This window comes from Pyrgilauda ruficollis, unplaced genomic scaffold (genome assembly GCF_017590135.1).
Source record: "Pyrgilauda ruficollis isolate IOZ18807 unplaced genomic scaffold, ASM1759013v1 scaffold11, whole genome shotgun sequence".
In the NCBI taxonomy this organism is placed as follows: Eukaryota; Metazoa; Chordata; class Aves; order Passeriformes; family Passeridae; genus Pyrgilauda; species Pyrgilauda ruficollis.
The window spans coordinates 11409063-11428197 of NW_024509210.1; the positions used below are offsets into that span (position 1 = coordinate 11409063).

Consider the following 19135-nt stretch of genomic DNA (forward strand, 5'->3'; position numbering starts at 1 on the left):
TAAATGTTCTTTGCTTTACTAAGCAGGAGGAAAAAGTTGTTTAGGGGACTTGCTTGCACTTCCTTGGAGTTATAGTCCAGAAAGAGTTTTTGGAGAAAGCTATTTGTTGTGTAAGTGGTTTTAAGCACACAATTAAGCAGAACATTTCTAGTTGATGGCATCATTGATTTCATTAAAAAATGACAGTTCCTGCAAAGTTGCGTCAACATGAAAAATGGAGAGTATGCTTGGGGTGACCCCTGTGATAGCCTTTCCATTATCTCCATGCCAGGTATGCATGTTCAATACATTTTAAAGCCTGCTCCTGAGCCAAATCTTGCCTCCTGCTCAATGCCTCAGTCTAATCTGCTGCAGAGAAGTAATCCAGAAAGTCTCACAAGTGAGGAAAAGATTAAATTCATTAGTTATATGCTCATTTATACAGAATGACAGCAGAGTGATGAGGAAACCACTAAAGGACTGATGGATCCCTGTGTTATGGATCTTTTAGGTTACACTCAGTAAGTACTGTTTAACCAAGGGTACTTCTTGGCAAATAGGTATAAACTTCATTTTAAAAGCGTGGAATCAGTTGCAATGAAGCTACTTAGATGTTTACAAGATGACAGCTCATATAATTTATAAAATGCAGCTCTGTGCTTGCAAGTATTCTTCATAGATAAATTTTTAATTTTACATATTTTTAGATTAAGCATGAAGTGACCCAGTAGACAGATGTGCTTAATATAAATCCAAGGTTTGACTAATTACTCTCATAACAAGTAGTAAAAATTTAAAATACTTCTAAACCTTTAAAGCATACTACTTTTTATAAACAAGCACGAATCTGGTCATTTTTCAAAGCTAAATTCTCATATTTATGAGTTCATTAGAATGCTAAAACGCACAATCCCTTTAGATTAACAGAACAAGTTAATCATAATGGAAAAATGAAAATTTGGATTAATTTACAAGTGCTTGAAATAGAGGCTGATATTCAGAAAAGTGCCATACTTCCCTGATGTGAATTCAAAAGTTCAACATAATTTAGCATATTATTCTCTCTTAATGTTATCCCTCATTTAAAAGTCATTCCAATCAACATTTTATTTACTCTTAATAAAGACATACTCTAGTTCAAAGCCAAACTTCTTTGAAGATGGCAGGATGTAGGCTTTTCCCAAAAATATTGTACAGCTCCAAAATTGAAAGGTTACAATTAGATGGCAAGAAGTAATGCAGAAAGAAAAAGGGAGTTATGATGCTTTTGTCAGGTGTCATTACACAAACATTATTGTGAATTCCCAAGAGTTATCTATATGAAAGCTTCCAAAAATTTCTATTTTACATTTTTCCCTTTACCTGCCAGTCCTACCAATTCAAGTTGAAATGTGTCAAGCTACATTCTTCCAAGCTCACATTGCATCAGCAATAATAAAACTTCTCTAATGAGAATTTCACTATTCTACCAGGGATTAATAAACAATAGAATACAGGATTCTCTAGCTGCTAAATTAGATTCACAGCAATACTAGAATTGCTAGAATAAAAATCAGCTATTAAGAAATAGGACAAAAACCAGGAGCACCCATTCTGAGGATGAAGATTGTGGCATTCTTTGTAAGTTCTTCAGAAAAACAAGAATGAAAATGTGCTGTTTGTTGCCAAGGTCGTGTAGTTTAAAATCCAAGCTATAAAATTCTATCAAGTTGAACTTGAAATCCAGCACTTGTGTTAGAAAGATAAAACTTCAAAGACTATTTCTTGCAGTTCTAACCTCAGCACTCCAAAAGCAAAATAAATGCTGATAAAAATCACACAAATACAGCCTGGTCAGCAATACTTGCCCTCTCTGCATGTGTAAGCTATTTGCTTTACATACTTTAAAGTCATGAGCCCTATTAAAAGACTCCGAATTTTTTTCCTTTCTAGATCAATGTTTGTTGTCAGATGGGCACAGGCTTAACTAAAATTAGGGAAGGAAGCTGAGTAGTAGTAAAACACTGTCTCTATGAATCTGAATTTGGTTTGTTGGCAGAACCCTAAAATAATACATTATTTATGAACTGCATGCAGTTACATGTATGCATATTTTATAGATTTAATATAATGGATCCAATCATCTGGAGAGATTGCAAGAGCTCAGATTAAAGCAAGATGTCACATATCATATTAGATATAAAGCCAAAATTTAATGAGACAAGTAAAGGTCAGAGAAGCACACTCCAGTTTCAATTTGATACCCCTACACTTCTTGTTCTTAAGCATGCATCACAACTTCAAACATACAGCAAAACTAAAAGTTAGTATAAAGGGATAATTCTAATGCCAAGCAAACAGGAAAGTTAAACTTCAGTTTCTATTCCAGAAATTAAAGGACTGCAATTCAGTCATCCTCTCTAGTCCTCATTTTCCAAAGTATTATCAAGGAATTTTTAGTGACTGATGCCTGATCAATTGAAATTTGATCCAGCAAAGTTATCAACATGTCTTCTTGGTGGGTTAAGGGGAAAAAAAAAAAAATATATATATATATATAAATAAATAAAAAAAAAAAAAAAAAACAAAAAAAAAAAACTCCCCAACAACTGTGCCTAATAGTACCTGTGTTTTACTGATTATCTGGGTTCCATCTGTTTTCTGTATTGTATTGCAGTCAGGAAAGCCCTTTGTCACTCCTTTTACCCCCTTCCCATTGTTTACATTCTGTCTCTATTTTTCCGCTGAGTACTAAAGTCTCAAAGAAAAAGATGCTTCAATAAGACTTGTCTTTAAGGTTTATAAGTACTCAATCTGTCATGGTTAGCCATCTTTATTTGCAGGTGAACAAATTTACATGCAAGAAGGATTAGAGTTGACAAGGAAAGCAGATTGGTAAGAGAGAAACAAGAACGGGACAGTGAGGGAATACAGAATCAAAGCAACAGAGGGATTTTTATACAGTTTTTCTCTCTCCAAATTACTTATTAACTTTTCTCTCAGTTTTGTCATTTCTCTCACATTCTGTCTCCACTTTCTTCACTTCTTCACCATTACTCTCTTAATATGAATTAGTATTTCCAAAGCATAATTTGCTGTTAATTCAATCTCATTAAGGAATGACTAAACTGTTGTCTCATTTATTTTATCTTTTCCATTTTTATGCCTGCTACTGTCATTTCAGGAATATATCAATCACTTCCCCCCTGCCCTTCTCACATCATGAGTCAAGCCATGATAATAATGATTCCCTAACTCTTTCCAGGATCAGTTCAAAGAACTTTAATATTCCAAAAAACCTAACCATAACGAGCTTTAGCACTGCCCTTCATTACTTTTACATTGTTCTTTGTACTCTCTTTCACCATTTGCAGGTATTTTTAAGAAATATTTTTGTACTTATAAAAATGCTTATATAAAACGCTTTTGAAGAGTGTTATATTTCTGAGTTTCTTCCCCTTGGTCATTTATCTTCCATCCTCTCAATGTTTACTCCAACAGTCTTCTGTATTTCTTCTGCAACAGGAGAATTTTTCCTTTGCTCTTTCCTTTCCTTTACAGAGCTTTCCCTCTAATGTATGGTGTGACCCTGCTTCCACATTTCATTTCCTGGAAATATGACTTCTCCATTGTACCTTAGAAGCATTTCTATTAAAAAAAAAACAAACCAACTTTTCTATTGTCCCTCATATGTCCAGACCTTTCTCTTTTCCTGACCCTGCTGAGATACCCTGTCCACATGATGTCTGCTTTGGGCAGTTGACAGGGCCAACCTTCAGCTTTCTGGTTTTCACAATGCTCTCCGACTATTGTTCAGTCCTGCAGAGTGCCACACGCTCTCCTGCTCTGCTGCAAGACAACATTGAAAAAATACAGAGATTCCCTTTCGTACCCTACCAGCCAAATTCCTCCTTCACGGCTGCACTTCACATCTTTCCTTTCTGTTAACATGCTGAGGAAAAAAAAAAAAATCTAACTCTGTTCTTCACAGCTTAACTGTAATTCTGGTTAATTCTTTGTAAACGTCTAAAATCTTTGCTTCCTTTATAGTTTATGCTGCTTCAAATTTTAGTTCCAAACTCCATGATTTAAGCTTCATTTTCTTCCCAGTTTTCTTCGTAATTCAGAATTCTTCCTATTGGCTCTTTCTGTGATTACAATCTCAAATTTTTCACACATGACAAATACGGTATTTCTAAAACTTTTTTTTCTTAAAGAAATGGGCTTACCCTGCTCAGAAACAGAGAGAGCATTTCTTGAGTAGATGATACCACCTTTGCAGGTACAAAGGAAATATCCAAAATATATGAGCACATGTAACAGATGATGATGTGCTCATACACCATGAGCAGATGATCACCAGATGATCACCGTACACCATGTAAGCAAGCATCTGACAGGTTCATTTTCCCTTTTTAAACACATTATATACTCTGAAGTTTCTCCACCCATTGCCTTTGGGTATTTTTGTTTCAACATAGTGTTGCTTTTCTGACCTTTAAAGAGCATCTACCTATCTGAAACAAACAATTCCATAACCTTGAGCTGCTTCCTAAGTTCTTCCTTTTTTTTCAAATTTGATTTTTTTTTTGCACTTTTGCTATTACACTCCTCTTTCCACTGAGAACTCAACTTTTAAAAAAGCAATTTGTCAGTCTTCAGGGCCCATTTGTTCATTTTCAACCATTCTACTCAGTAGCATTTCATTGTAGTCAGGCTTTCAAGGATGCCTTTATTTTAACACGTCATTATTTCTGACCAACTTTTAAACAGTTGGAATAAACTCTTCTAGGTTTTAGCACTCATAGCACACTTTTTCAAGCTTTTCCCACAATGTTGAGAAATTAGTAAGAGCTGTATTCTTAGGATTTCTTCCCAGCATCTTCTCACAGAGAGTCCACATTCACTCCAAGTGTACCTTAGCACTCTGAACTTATTTATTGGTCCTTTACTTCTCAGTCACCAGGTAAGCTTCCTAAAGTAGTGTTCCTTTCTCCCACTACTTTCAACAAATTAATTGCTCTAAGGTTACTTACACACTCATTCTCTCCAATAAATGAACAAATATTGCTGCAAAAACTCTTCCAGAATTTCTAATTTAATTTTTGGTTTACATTTCAACTACTTTTTTCCTATCCTTGCATATTTTTTTCTTCTCTAAAGCTTACAGAAAAACAGCTTCTTTCAAGATTTCCAGAATTCACATTTTTTCCTCTTTCTCACTCTCCCATCTCTCTTTTTAAAGACCTTTAGTGATGTTATGTTATTCATGCACAACTGTTTAAGTTTCAATCATATCTAAAACAGAAACTAGGAGATGACAAACCTTCTGGAGACAAATACAATTCCAGATGGCAACTGGAGCTGAATGAGGCTCCCAGCTCTGAGCCAAGATAAAGGAAAAAGTTCACTGACAAAACCCGATCAGTGTAAGAAAGGCGCATTGCCACAGAAATACCTACATTTCACTGATTTAAATTTGATCTATTTCCTCAACTCTATATGGGTTCTGTGTACTTCATAATATCATTGAACAACACCTGGACTGACAGATTAATGACAGTTAAAGAATGAAACATAGTTTGCTAATAAATTAACTAATGCCACAGAGGTCACTTCAAGGAGAGATGGAACTAAAATCCTGGGCTCTTTGAGCACTTCAAAGAAACTCTGAGTTTCTATCACATACATTCGCTTCTAACCCCCCCAAACTAAATGCAGCAACAGAAGCAAAAATTCTCGTCTCTCAACTAATAAACAGTTCCAGAAGTCACTCCAAAAGGTTCACCTCTAGTCAGCTGTCATGAAAAGGCACCACCTTTACACCATCACCATAGGTCAAGCAACAGTGATATCTAACAGAAAATTATTCCAATAACTTGAGCTACATTGATTAAGATATTTTTCAAAAATATCGGAAGCAAAAAATTGTCTTGACCCCATGGTTGAAAAAAAAAAAAGCTCAGGAAGCTGATTATATTTTAAAACCATAACCATTTCAGAATGACAACACTATATACATTAAAACATATGCAACATTTTTTTTAAATGCAAAATATTTTCAAGACATTTGAGGTTTCTGAAAATGAAAACTTTAGTAAGTTTAGTTTTGTAGAAAGGAACAGTAATTATGACAATAATTTTTATCCTTTTTATGAGGGAGCAAAGCAGGGAGCAACCTTTATTATAATATAATATTATTTCTTCCAAATGTGCATTTAATGTTATCTGGCAGTCAGTTTTAACTATATAGGGAGCCTCAAAGTTAATATGCCAAGATCATTAACAAGAAGATCCTAAGTGCCATTTGTGTATTTTTAAATAGAATTTTTACATCTCTCATAATATGACAATATGCATACAGGTATATATGCCTGAAAGTGTTTTGACAAAAAGCATACTTTAGTTATAGAAAACCTAATATACCTGAAACTAAATTCATCATTACTGCTGTTCATCACACCCATAGCCAGAAACATTCCCATTGTATAAAAGAAAGTTTTATGTTTCAGTCTTTTATGGACAAACTTTGAAGTTCTTACAGGATAAATGTGGTTAGAATCACAGAACAATGCAGGCTAGACAGGACCTCTGCAATTCTCCAGTCCAACACACCAGTCAAAGCAGAGACAGCCTCAAATTTAGATTTGCCTGACCAAAGGGCTCATCCTGGTACATTATGAAAATCTCCAAGCACAGAGACTCAATAATTTCACTGTTTAACCACTGTCTTTGTGGCTTTTCTCAGTGTAAGATTGCTAACTGCAGCTAGCGACCTTGTCCTCGCTTCTTCTCCTTCCAGCACACATCTTTGACAAAAGCTTTTCACTCTTGGTACACTGGAGGTGTAGCTATAACCTTTGCAGAACACTTGGGAAAAGACTAAAGACAAAGAGCACAAAACAAGCCACATACAACACTACCAGCACAGGCTGAGCAACAGAATCACAAGTAGCCACTCTGCAGTGTTCGTGATGCAACAGACAACACAGAGCAGATTCAAACACAACACTTGAAATTATCAATAATTCTTTGCTTAGGAAGAACAAACCTGGGCCACTTTAACGGAATTTTGAGTGGAACCACCAGCATGATATTCTACTTTGAACTTTTTCACAAGTTCTTCAAATCTGTTAAGAAAAAGTAGAGAAAAAAATTAAACTCTGCAATATTTTTTCCCCAAAACAAGTCACGAAGATTAGAAGTAGATGACATGACATTACTTGAAAACAAGAAATTCACACAGATCGACTGTTACACATAATGCAAGCAGGAAACATTCATTTAGGGTTTGTCTAAACCACAACACAAAGCATGACATCAAACTGAACTCTTTACCTAAAAGTTGTGAGTGGAGTAAACAACGAGGGGGAAAAAAATTATCTGGAGCAGAAGCTAAACTGCAAACTGTTAGAACTGAACTGCTAGATTGGTAAAATACATGGTTGAAGAAAAATTACATAAATAAAGGTATTCAGATGTTTATACCACCTCATTAAATTTCATATTCTGTTTCTAGCTTAAGAGAGAAGATTGAGGAGATTGAGCTGCCTAGTTCAAAATTAACTTAACCCAAACAATAGTGCTATATTTTAAGATTTCATATGAAACAGTACATTTTGACAGGTGAAGAACTTTGATGAACAAATCCAGCAGTATGTGAGAAAATTTAATAACAGAAAAGGTGTCTCCAGGTGAACTTTCAAACCCTTCAAGCCATCCTACTATGAAAATACAGAATTCTCTATCAACATTCAGTAGTATATTAGGTTTGAATACTAAAGCAAATATTTGAACTTTTAACAGAAGTATCTACCCTCATATTTCAGATCACACATTCTGGTTAAGACCCAGTGTTCTTTGTGTAGGATATGTGTTACAGCTCTGATCAGAGGATACAACCACTCAAGAACAGTCTTCAGTCTGGTCACAGGCTCTAGAAAAGGGAACTGGAATGAGGGAGTAATGGAGACTGCAGGGAGGCTGTGCACAAATACAGCATCATGCCTTTAAATTCCAAGCACACTTCAAAATGAGTGGATTAAACAGCAGGATTAGCAACCTCAGAAGATGTCAGACTCAGAAGTACTCCTGCAAGCCAATCAAAATGTTTACTGTAAACTTTGTTTGCAGATATGAGGTTCAAAATTACCTCCATTACCCTAATTTTAATAGCATGTATTTGCCTGTAATGCCTATTAACTTTTCCTTCAACAAATGAAGCCTGCCCAGTTAGATGTATTCCAATATATTTTATTGTGCTTAGCTTTGTTTTAAGGAGTGACACATCTTTATTTCAATCACAGTGCAAGTTGAATGCTATCTACCAACCCTACCCTTTCACTCCTCCTCACAACTCCAATCTTCTTACATTATGTGAACAAGAGCTTTGGGGATAGATTTGTCAAATGGTGACTTATTTGTTTAAAAGGTTTTTATTTTCAATACCATCTTATTAATAAGAGCATTTTTCTTTTTGCAGTACTTTCCATTTAAAGTGTTGGAGTAATGAGCTACTTACCCCTAGCGAACTACCAACGGGCAGACAATTAGAAAGAATCAAGAACTAAATTACTACATATGCTTTTCACAGTTATCCACACTACTAATTATCCACCAGTTCTAAGTCAAGCAATTGAAACCTTAAATGATAGCAAGTAGCTGAAAGTGGGAAAAAAATAACAAAACCCAACAGGTCTCTTAACAATTGCTTTCCAAGCAAAGACAAACCATTATGAACCAATTAAGTACTTTGGCAATCTTTTTTCTTCAATTTAATTGACATTTTGCCTTTTCACTTGATTTGAGTACGTACTGTGCAAGTCACATGGTTATTTTTGTATTCTTGTATATCTATAAGCACACAAGTTGATATTTTAATTCTTTTACCTAAAGGAAATTCAAGATGTTTCCATGTCCACATTATTTAATGGCATGTTAAACCTTGCAAACACAGTATACTTCAGTTGAGCACCCATGTAAGCAGCTCTATGTCTAGGTAAGTATGTGTTCAAATAATTACCTTGTAGTTCAAATGAAAAATAAAATATACACTATCTGAATTTGGAGGAAAAAAAATGGAAATTGCCACAAAACACCATCTGTATTATAAAAATTTCAAGGTGACAGCTATGCAATCTAATAAATAATCTGAACAAATTACTTTACAATTACTTAATACAGTAATACAAATGATGGTTACACTACTTCAAACTGAACATAAAAACATGTATGTCCTTTTCTTCAAATTAAGATGGTGAATTTAACATCTCTAAATATGTGTTACATAAAATATAATGAGTTTATACAGCTGCAACTAAAGTAAATTTCGCTGGTCATTTTCCATAACACGTCAGAAGGACGATATAAATTCTGTTGGTTTAATCTACAAGAGCCTGAGTTGCATCAAGCATGACCTCAAAATTCAGCGTGCTCATAGTTTTTTATCTCCAGATGAACAGTCACACGGACATTTTTCTGAATGTCAGCAGATGGCACAGGCAGCGTGGGAACACAGACTTTGTCACTGTGTGCTGCCTGCCTGACCTGCAAAGGGAAGACTCATTCCTGCATGCCTCAGAAACACAGAGCTTGCTTTTAGAAAACCCTCCCCTTGAAGGAAGCAAGTCCAACTGCAGAAACTGCTCCACAGCTCAGGAATGCTGAACAGAGCTGCTGTGTGTCCTTCAGAACTCACCTGTTATCACACTTAGGATAATTCAAGAAAATTAGAACCTCATGAGCACAACAGAATATTATTTTTGCTTTTTATTCCATAGTTGCTGGTTTTTCTGAGTATTTCTAAGGCTGTTCTGTATCTGAGAACCGTGACCCTTTTTCTGACCTCACAACATACCATTACCTTAAATAACAGAATAATAAATCCCACAATCGGCACCATATAAAGGGGCCTCTATTTTTAGTACCATGAATTTGTCCACCACATTAAAGCATATTTTAACCAAAAAAAGTTTGCATTTGCAGCAGCATATGTTTTCAGCTGTGGTACTGATGATCACCTCTAGCACTGACCAAAGAGGATATGTTAATGTTTTGCTCAGTTACAGTCAAGGCAATAACACTTCTGTCAGTTGCTTTTTTTTCCCTTCTTCAAAAGAGAATGTACTAATTGAACTTGATACTGAAAGGTGAGGCTGTTCACTAGTCTCACTTTTGACAGAATTAATGGTTATTAAAAAAAATTATAAGGTGGTAGTAGAAGAAGCTATTACACAAAAGAACACAAACAAGAATGAGAATATAATCTGCCTTTTTTTTTTTTTAGCAAAGTACACCTCCTTACTTTACAGGAGGTGGAGGCTGATTTTTAGAAGTAACAGACTCTTCTAACATATGCCATGCCATTACCTCAAACTGGAGACAGCTGTTAGAATTTTCCCCCAGTAAATATCACTGCTGACAATTGCACCACCCTGTTTGACTCTCAGACCATTCATAACCCGAGCATCACTAGTCACTTTCTCTGTGTGCTCTTACTAAACTATGTGTAAACCTTACACTATTCCTTCTCATAGCACTTCTTTAAAAAGCATGATTTACTGTACTGTAGAGAAAAATGCATTTGCTGTAATATCTAATCCCTTCAGACACCTGCAAAGATCATCTGTGTCAGCTCCCCCTCTGACCAGCTCTTGCCTCTCACCCCAGCTCTCTCACAGCCCCTTCTCAGTCAATGCAAGCAGAAGTCACTTCTCTACATTTTCCAGGCCCTGCAGTGCTATGCACTGAACATACCATCCTTCATTCGGTACATTCACATTTACAACAGCCTCCGGGCACAAAGCTGTCAACAAAAATAGCTTTTCTCTCACTAACCCATGATATCATCCAATGTCCAGTTACTAGAATTTTCTGTGGCTATTAGCAAAACTACTTTAAATCTTCCTTCAAACTATCTTTCACCATAATGTCATAAAAAAGTCATCAGCAAGGCTGTGTGATTTCCCGAGGCTACTCTCCAGCCTAATAACTGGCAATCCTCTCGTGGATCAATACCCGTCTCTCATAACTTGCTTTACACTCAAATTCTGAAGGGTTTGGAGCTGGGACTGTCTTCTTGTTACACAGCAACAGATACACTCATGTATGGCTCACCATGGTTCCAAAATCAAACTGACAAGAAAAATAAGCACATAAAACATTCCCTACAACCAAAACCAGTCAACATAAGGCAGTGGAACTACACTATGGAAAATTAAAGCAATTCAAGAAATGCTGCTAAATTTTATGACATAATTTATATTAAACTACAAAAAAACCTTTTTTGAAGAGTAAAATAGCCACAGAATACCAGTCTTACATCAAGACTGCACCAGAAAAAAAGCAATCCCGATGCATATGTCAGAAGCTACTTATCTGCGAGAAATAGAAAAAAGTAATCTCTTGTTTTTCAGCAGGGTATGTTGCCCTGGATATCTTTTGATATATCTGCTTATTACCTAAGATGGACTCAATAGAACACATCAGCAGGAGTAACACATCAAAAAATCACCTGCCAAAAGCAGGTAGGGAGGAGAGAAAAGTAATTTTTTCCCTTTTGAATGCCAGGTAACCAGATAATGACAGCCGGAATGTAAGACAAAAATCAGGCTACTTCATATAACAATAATAAAGTATTTTCAGTGGACTGTATATTTATTTGGTGTTATAAAAGTCTTCAAAACCACTAAGACTGAAACCTCTTAAATAATCAATAAAAGGTTGCAAGCTGCAAATAAGTCTATAACTCCTTTTCTTTAAAGGTTATGTTCTGGCTGAGGATGCGGCCATTGTTGATACCTCCAAGAGAGGGAGGCAGACAAGGATTTGGTATGTTTTTAAGGTATTGGGTGAATTTTAATTAGACTTTTAATTAAAAGTCATAATTAATGGTGATTCTGACACCTTTGCCAGATATTTATTTTTACTGGCAAGAAGCAGTCATATTAAGACATGGCAATAGCTTTAAATGTTCAGCTGTGAGAAGAGCCAGACTAATTTGCTGACAGTTAGATGTTTGATCCTTTTAATTGCATTTTTTTTAAAATCTACTTAAATCTTCAAATTAAGTAACCTGTGTCCAATTGCCTATGAAATCACTCCATAAATTAAAGAAGAAAGTATGTAAGAGAGCAAGAATCATATTTTACAACCTGTTTTAATAATAATAAAAGCTCCGTAAAACTACAAGAACAACACCAAATATTATTTCAATCTTTAAGGAAACCCTCAAGGAATAAACCAACACAAACAAGGAAATAATGCCAAACCTGCATCCTGATTGTTTTGCAGGGCATGGCAGAAGTAGTTATGCGTACATCTGGACAAGCTTGTCATCTGTCACATTCTCAGTTTCATCACAGCCTGGGCCAGTGCCAGAACAATGCAGGCAGCCACACCGCCAGGCAGATGGGGCACATGTTGTTGAAAGACAACCTTCCCTGGTCAGTGTTAGCAGGCAAGCTGAAGCCCTCATAATCTCATCCTAAGAAAAATCTAATTTACATTTAAGAAAAAGGTCTAGTCTTGAGATTCAAACATGATAATTACATCAGAGAGTATTATTTTAAAACAGAAGGGAGAATATTTTAGAACTAATTCTGTGGGTTTTAAAAAAGCGCAATTCATATTTTTAACTCTAAATAGTGTACCTAATTTCTCCACCTAAATTGTACAACTCTGTGCTCAAAGTTCAAACCCTAGAAAGGATAGTTACATATATGAACACTGTCATCCCTACTCTTTGAGATAGAACGAATTGAGATACAGATATAATTGGTTGCTCTTAATTAAAATTGAACCTGAAAGAGCAAAAATCCCCTTTTGAAATGAGGTACAATCACAGAGGTACATGAGGAAACTTCGTAACAGCTGCTTGGCAATGACTGACTTTATGCAGAGCTAGTTCTTATTAGCTTGGCACAGAATTAAAGAGCTTGGGAAGGGGTAGGGGAGCAAAGGGGAAGAACGAAGCATGCTAAGAAGGAAGTATTGCAGACAGGTTAGCACCATAGCTGTATAACACAACAGAAAGCTAAATTTGTTACGAATAGGACTGCCACAATTGAATAGAGCAGATCATCATATTTTTCTCCTTTATTTACTGAAGTTCACAGAACGGTGACTCTTCATGGAAGCATTTACTGCTGCAAACTAGAATTCACATGAAGTATTTTCCTAATCACCTCATCCAAACAAACACCAAATGAAAAAAGCCAGTAATTCCAACCAGGTTAGGATTATGAGTACCAAATGTTATTATATGAAAAAAGAAAAAATGCATAGGCAAATTGCAAGATTCATAGCTTTGAAATATTTTACCACAAATGTTAGTGAGGTTGAAAAAAATGCACTTAAATGTCAGTTTGATAAAAGCCAAAAGAACATTTTCCACATGTGTTTGCATTTAGGCATATTGAAACAAGATGGAAGAAGTAACAGTCATTCAAATGTAAGGTTAAAACATCAGCTCTTAAGAGCATGATTTAAAGAAATTTCTCAAAGTTTTTTTTTCAGCAGAGGCAAATTTACGCAAGTGTTCTTGAAAAGCCCCCCCTTATTCCAGATTATCTGGATGTCTTCCTCCACATTATCTCAAAAATATATATGATTACACTCAGAAGTATCAGCCACAAGGCCAGTTTTTCTGCTGATATTCTACAATGGTGTAGGAAAATGAAAACAAACAAAAAAACCCCACAACCCCGCCCACTCTATACCACTAGATAATTAAAGAGCACATTCCTGATGCTGTCTCTAAACATTACAAATACATACACTATAAATGCACAGAGCACCTTTTCAAGCCTTAAAATTTGTGTATAATATATCATTACTATAACATCCCTCCCTCTATTAAATTTCTATTCAAAATATTTTAAGAAGTTTCATATAAGGGAAGTAATCAAAACCACTATTAATAAAGAAATTCTGTCAGTTCAGTAATTCACTACAACTGCATGCTTTCCTCCCACTGTCTTTTTGAAGGAGGATCTTCCAAAACAACAGCCAAGACTCAAACATTTTGTTGATACATCTAGGGATTTTCACCATAGTTTGTTGCAAAACACCATAGGCAGAAACAGCTCTCTGCCCTTATGCATAGCCAATAAGGATCAAAAGGCATTGCAGGCAGGGAAAAGAATGTAGCATTTACCTTCTTCATCCTTGAATGCACCAAAGTCTGTTCTGGAGCACTGAGGAACACGGTCATTTCCTTTGTTATTTCTCAGCACCATTACACTTACACTTGTTCCTGATGTTCCCAGTATGCATCTGGCAGCTTGTGTACAAGAATACTACTACTACAACTATGGCATTTTCTGTTTGCTTCTCAGAAGCAGCATGGGAAGAATATGTGCTTTATGAGACCTACCAGTAAATTTTTCATGTCCAAATTTACTTGCTAACTAAAAACAGTGAAAGGGCAAATTGTTTATCATATTACAAAGTACTGAACTTAATCCTTTTATCATCACTATCTTTGATCTACAATAAAAATTCAGGAACAAAAGTAACACTAACTGGTTTTGAAAGTAAGACTAGATTTACAAAATTAAAAGCAAATTAGAGATCATAATCCTAATTATGCAGCAAATATAAGAGACTGCAGTAGATGTTTCCCACTTGGCACAGTAGAGACCAGGTGTTAACTGTCAATAAACCTTTAGTGAATGCTAATTGAAACTGCTGTTTCACAAGCATCAACTTACTCCAGCTCACATCAAAGTGAAAATTTGTTTAACTTAATAAAGTATTTGCCAAGAATATTTTAATATGAAGAGTATTTAGTCATCAAGAGATCTTGGATCATATCCTTACTACAATTTGGATTATCTAATGCTGTAGTACAAATCATATTAAACTGGAATGAACTGACAAAAAACCCCACAAAAATCCATAGGCGCACTCACACATGGTAGACAGAAATGTTTTACTATAGAAATTTTACAGTTTGTACTTTAATCTATAAATACATAAAAATTGTAAAAAATGTGTTAGGTGCAAAGTTTGGGTTCCGATTTAGAGCCAAAAAGATATTAGAAAGTTTTGCAGAGCTGTTTCAAAACCAAATTATCAACTAATTGTTCCCATGCATCACTCAGACTAAGAAACATTTAATCTAAGTAATATTCTCTATTAACACAAAATTCAACATAACGGTAACAGTTGTTAACCACAACCTAAGCCAATTTTTTTGCATTGCTGTAATATAGATGGTTCATGTCAATGCAACTCCTCTGCTAAAACATGTATTTTTCTTCAACCCTTGTGCTATTTAAAATTCTTTAAATTGGTAGACAGTTGGCACATTTAAACCAGGAAAACATTAAAAATACATCAGGAGATATAAGTATAAGAAGGCAGTATGCATCCACTCCAAGCTCCTATTAACATGCAGTGAACTGTAATAGTTTTCCTCATGAACAAATGAGTGCAGAAAACCCTGCTTTGAGCACAACCATCAGTAAATACTGAGAGATATTTCGTGTTTAGTTCTCTTTATCCTCCCTGTTTCTCAGTACAGCTCTGTCTTCAATATACATGCAGACAGTCACCTACTCATAGTAGGAAAAAACTTACATGCTATTGAAGTTAAACTGACTCCGATACTCACACAAGCTTATTTATAGGTTTCTCAACTGTTTTGACCCAACACTTCTGTCCACAGTGTAGATATTTGCCAAATTTCTAAAATGTCAAATAATTTATCTTGACTAACCCAGTCCAAGCATTGTGAGTTAATTTGGAGCAGCACACACTGGTAATATCAGAATCACTACACTGAATTGGTTTAAACCATGTTGTAGAGTGACCACAGCAACATGAGAAGCTGAGTTGAAACAGTATACATTGAATGGTCAACACCTGCTAATAATGCAAAAATATGTATCTCAATAAGGTAAGAGAAAGTATTCTTTTTTTATCTCAGTACTCCATTTATAAATCAAGGGCAAACCCAAACAGCTTAATAATCAATGGAGAGTAAAAATTATTAGCTCTAAAGGATATAACCTTTTGCCACCAAAAAAGAAAGGAGTCTTCAGATGTGTAATCTGCTTTACAGGAGGAAGATGTGTAAACAAAATAAGACGTGTACAGATGGTAAGTGGCATTAGAAGTACCAAAGGTGACAAAAGACTTGATACTCAAGCTATTCTTTAAAACATTCCCTTATAGAAGAGGGCTTGGGAGTCTTTTTTATCTTGTCTTTCAACAGTTCGCTCTAAATATTTGCCTTTTTTTTTTTACAAATGAATCATCTGTACTACCAAAGTCTGGAATTTCAATAACAAAAAAACAAAGCAACCAGATCAAGAGCTTTGATTAGTTACTCTTACATTAAGTTTTTTACTTGAGTGTTGATAATATCATATCCAAAACAAAGCCTCCCATGCTATATCAATACAAAACCTTGAAACCTTGAGGGAAGAAGTTGAAGGAGAGACTACAAATTGCACACAGAAAAGTAAAAAAAAAAATTAAATATAGTATTCAGTAGGGAGAAAAGCAAAGATGCTGGTTAATCCTTAAAAAGAATACATAATGTTAATGAATTTGGAGTTCTCTCAAAGGCGCAAGCTCTTTGTAGTGCTCCTCTACTTAGGAATCTTTCCAGGAGATTCCTCTAGAACTAGGGAACACATTCAAATTTTAGAAAGTCTATGATGTTCTCAATTAGGAAGCAACTATATTTTCCTCTCTATCTCTAAAATGTGACTGTTTTCAATTAAACTTCTTCCTCAAAAATGTTTCACTATTATACCCTTACCAGGTTCTTCCTAAGTTTTCCAGTTTTTGAGATTTTCATATACATGATTATACAATAATAATAATAATAGTGAGTGCATGCTTATTCTTACAGGGAGATTAGTCTCCATTTCAGCATATTTTCTAGTTGAAGTTTTAGTTACTTGACAGAGTATCTCCTGCAGAGATTAGCCTATTATTATTTGCTACAGACCCTCTCTGAAAGCAAGCCCATTTTCTCCAGATGACTCATTAACAAGCACGACAGAATGAAGTGTTCCAGCCTGAAATGCCAACAGCTAAAAATAACTCATCCCACAGCCTATGACAATTCAGTCCATCTCTTCACTCCACAGGCACCATCTCAGAGGGTCACCTTTTGGGGGGGGAATTAGCATATGCAATGAACTGGGGAGGGCAGGGCAAGGCACAGGGGCACCAACCTAACAAAACAAAGAAAGAAAATCACAAGTTACAGCAAAGCTACAAGGGGATAGTACTGCATAAGTCATTTTGAAAATCAGTGCTCCAAACAGCACTTAAAAGACTAATTTCACAGCAGAACAGCAATTAATGGACTGAAAGGAAAAATACAAATATTTGACACAAATAAGACAACACTATGTTTTCCTCTGAAAAAAAGTAATTTTGACTTTCCCTGTCTGCATGTACCCTACCGCTACAACACTAACAAGACACGTTTGGTGACACACTGTGTAACTTTTCAAGCTTTTATTAAGAAACTTATGGTCAGCTGTCATGTTGCACAGAATTCCACCAGCCCTTTTGCTGAACAGTATTTCTAAAAAGACAGCATTTTGTCACAGGAGATGTGCATTAAAGAATTTTCCTCCACTCCCAAGAAGGCTGCAATGAAAGAAGAAGAAACTTACCTTCTTACCTTTAGGCCTGCAAAAAAAATTTAATCTCTCTTTATGAAGTACAGAAATACATTATGGACCTTGAAATCATAGACTAGCTTAGGTTAGAGAAAACCTTTAAAGGTTAACTAGTTCAAGTGCAATAAGTAAAGTATCTTTACCTGGAACAGGTTGCTCAGAGCCCCATCCAACCTCACCACGAATGTATTGAAGGATGGGGTCCTTCTCCTGACCCCTTCCAACAGATGTGTGTCTTTTCTGTGCTGGGGACCCCAGAAAGGGATGCAGCACTCCAAGTGAGGTCTCACAAGGGCAGAATCTCTTCCCTTGACCTGCTGGCCATGCTGCTTTTGAGGCAGCCCAGGATGCTGTTGGCTGCCTGGGCTGTGTGCCCACCACGGCTGGCTCACCCTCAGCTTGCTGTTTGCTCATGACCACAAGTCTTCCTTGGCAGGGCTGCTCTCAGCTCCTTCATATCTCAGCCTGATTGAGAGCAGGGGCTGCCCCGAGCCAGGTGCAGGACCCTGCTTGCATTGGGAATTGTTGAAGCTCATCAGGCTTACATGGGCCCAGTCCTTGACACAACAAATCCCACCTGGGAACTCAGCAGCCACACACCAGTGAAAGTTAATTTCTTTGACTGGAAAGCCACTGAAACAAAACACCTGTACATAACTACCTGGCAATTAATTTAGTGGTTTCACAGTAACCACTAATTTGATAATAACATTTTCTTCACAAACTAATTCTTAAGAAAAGATTGAAAATAATGGAGTTCAATGGAGAAATGAAATGTCTAGAAACAATATGGACAGCTTAACAATGACTCTAACACAAATACTTAGAAATGTTTGCCGTATTTCACAGCCCTTCTCTCTAGCCTCAAATACTAGTAATTAAGCCTTTGAACTGACTGGATGTGACCATAGCTACATTGTTATACAAAATCAAGCAGAGGAACTCGAGCCACTTCAGCTGTTTTAAGCAGCCTTGGTCACCATGGCACACTGCTTTATTATTGAGAATACTTGGTGTATTACACTAATGTTAGTGTGGCTGAACTGTTTACAAAACCACATTTGCTCTTATGCCCAAGGCCGGCTGGTGTTTGCCACACGACAGCAACAGTACCCAATTCAAACACATTTCAAAGTGTAGTTTTTGCTGGCCTTGTGAGGTGATCCACATTATTAAGGGAGCATTATTAAGTAGACAGCTTAAAGATAGTGTCACTACCTATACATGGTGGGTGAGACCCCTGTAACCTTGAATACACCACTCTGTTCACAGGCAAAGTCCATCTTTTTCTAGCAGTGTAGCATAGGAAGAAGGTCTCAAATTGTGCAAAACTATTTCCCTCTCCAATGTTTATTCATTAATTCTGCAAAAATAGTAAAATATATAAAAGCCTCCCTATAAACGCTTTCTGACATTAGAAAATACAAAAAAAGGACGTTGAAGAAACAAACATTCTCTCTCTAGGTTAGAATGACTGAAGGTTTTTTGCAGAGAAATTATTTGTATCAAGACCATATACGAGTCAGTAG

At 36.0% G+C, this 19135-nt stretch overlaps 1 protein-coding gene across 2 annotated transcripts in view; it reads right to left on the reverse strand.

The window, feature by feature from the left end:
* Window positions 1-19135, reverse strand: part of ADK (adenosine kinase) — a 272423-nt gene that overhangs the window by 194882 nt on the left and 58406 nt on the right. For both annotated transcript variants that reach the window (XM_041473499.1, XM_041473508.1), the window contains exon 4: window positions 7010-7088. In XM_041473499.1, the coding sequence (XP_041329433.1) occupies window positions 7010-7088 (79 nt within the window). The remainder of the gene's footprint in view (window positions 1-7009; window positions 7089-19135) is intronic.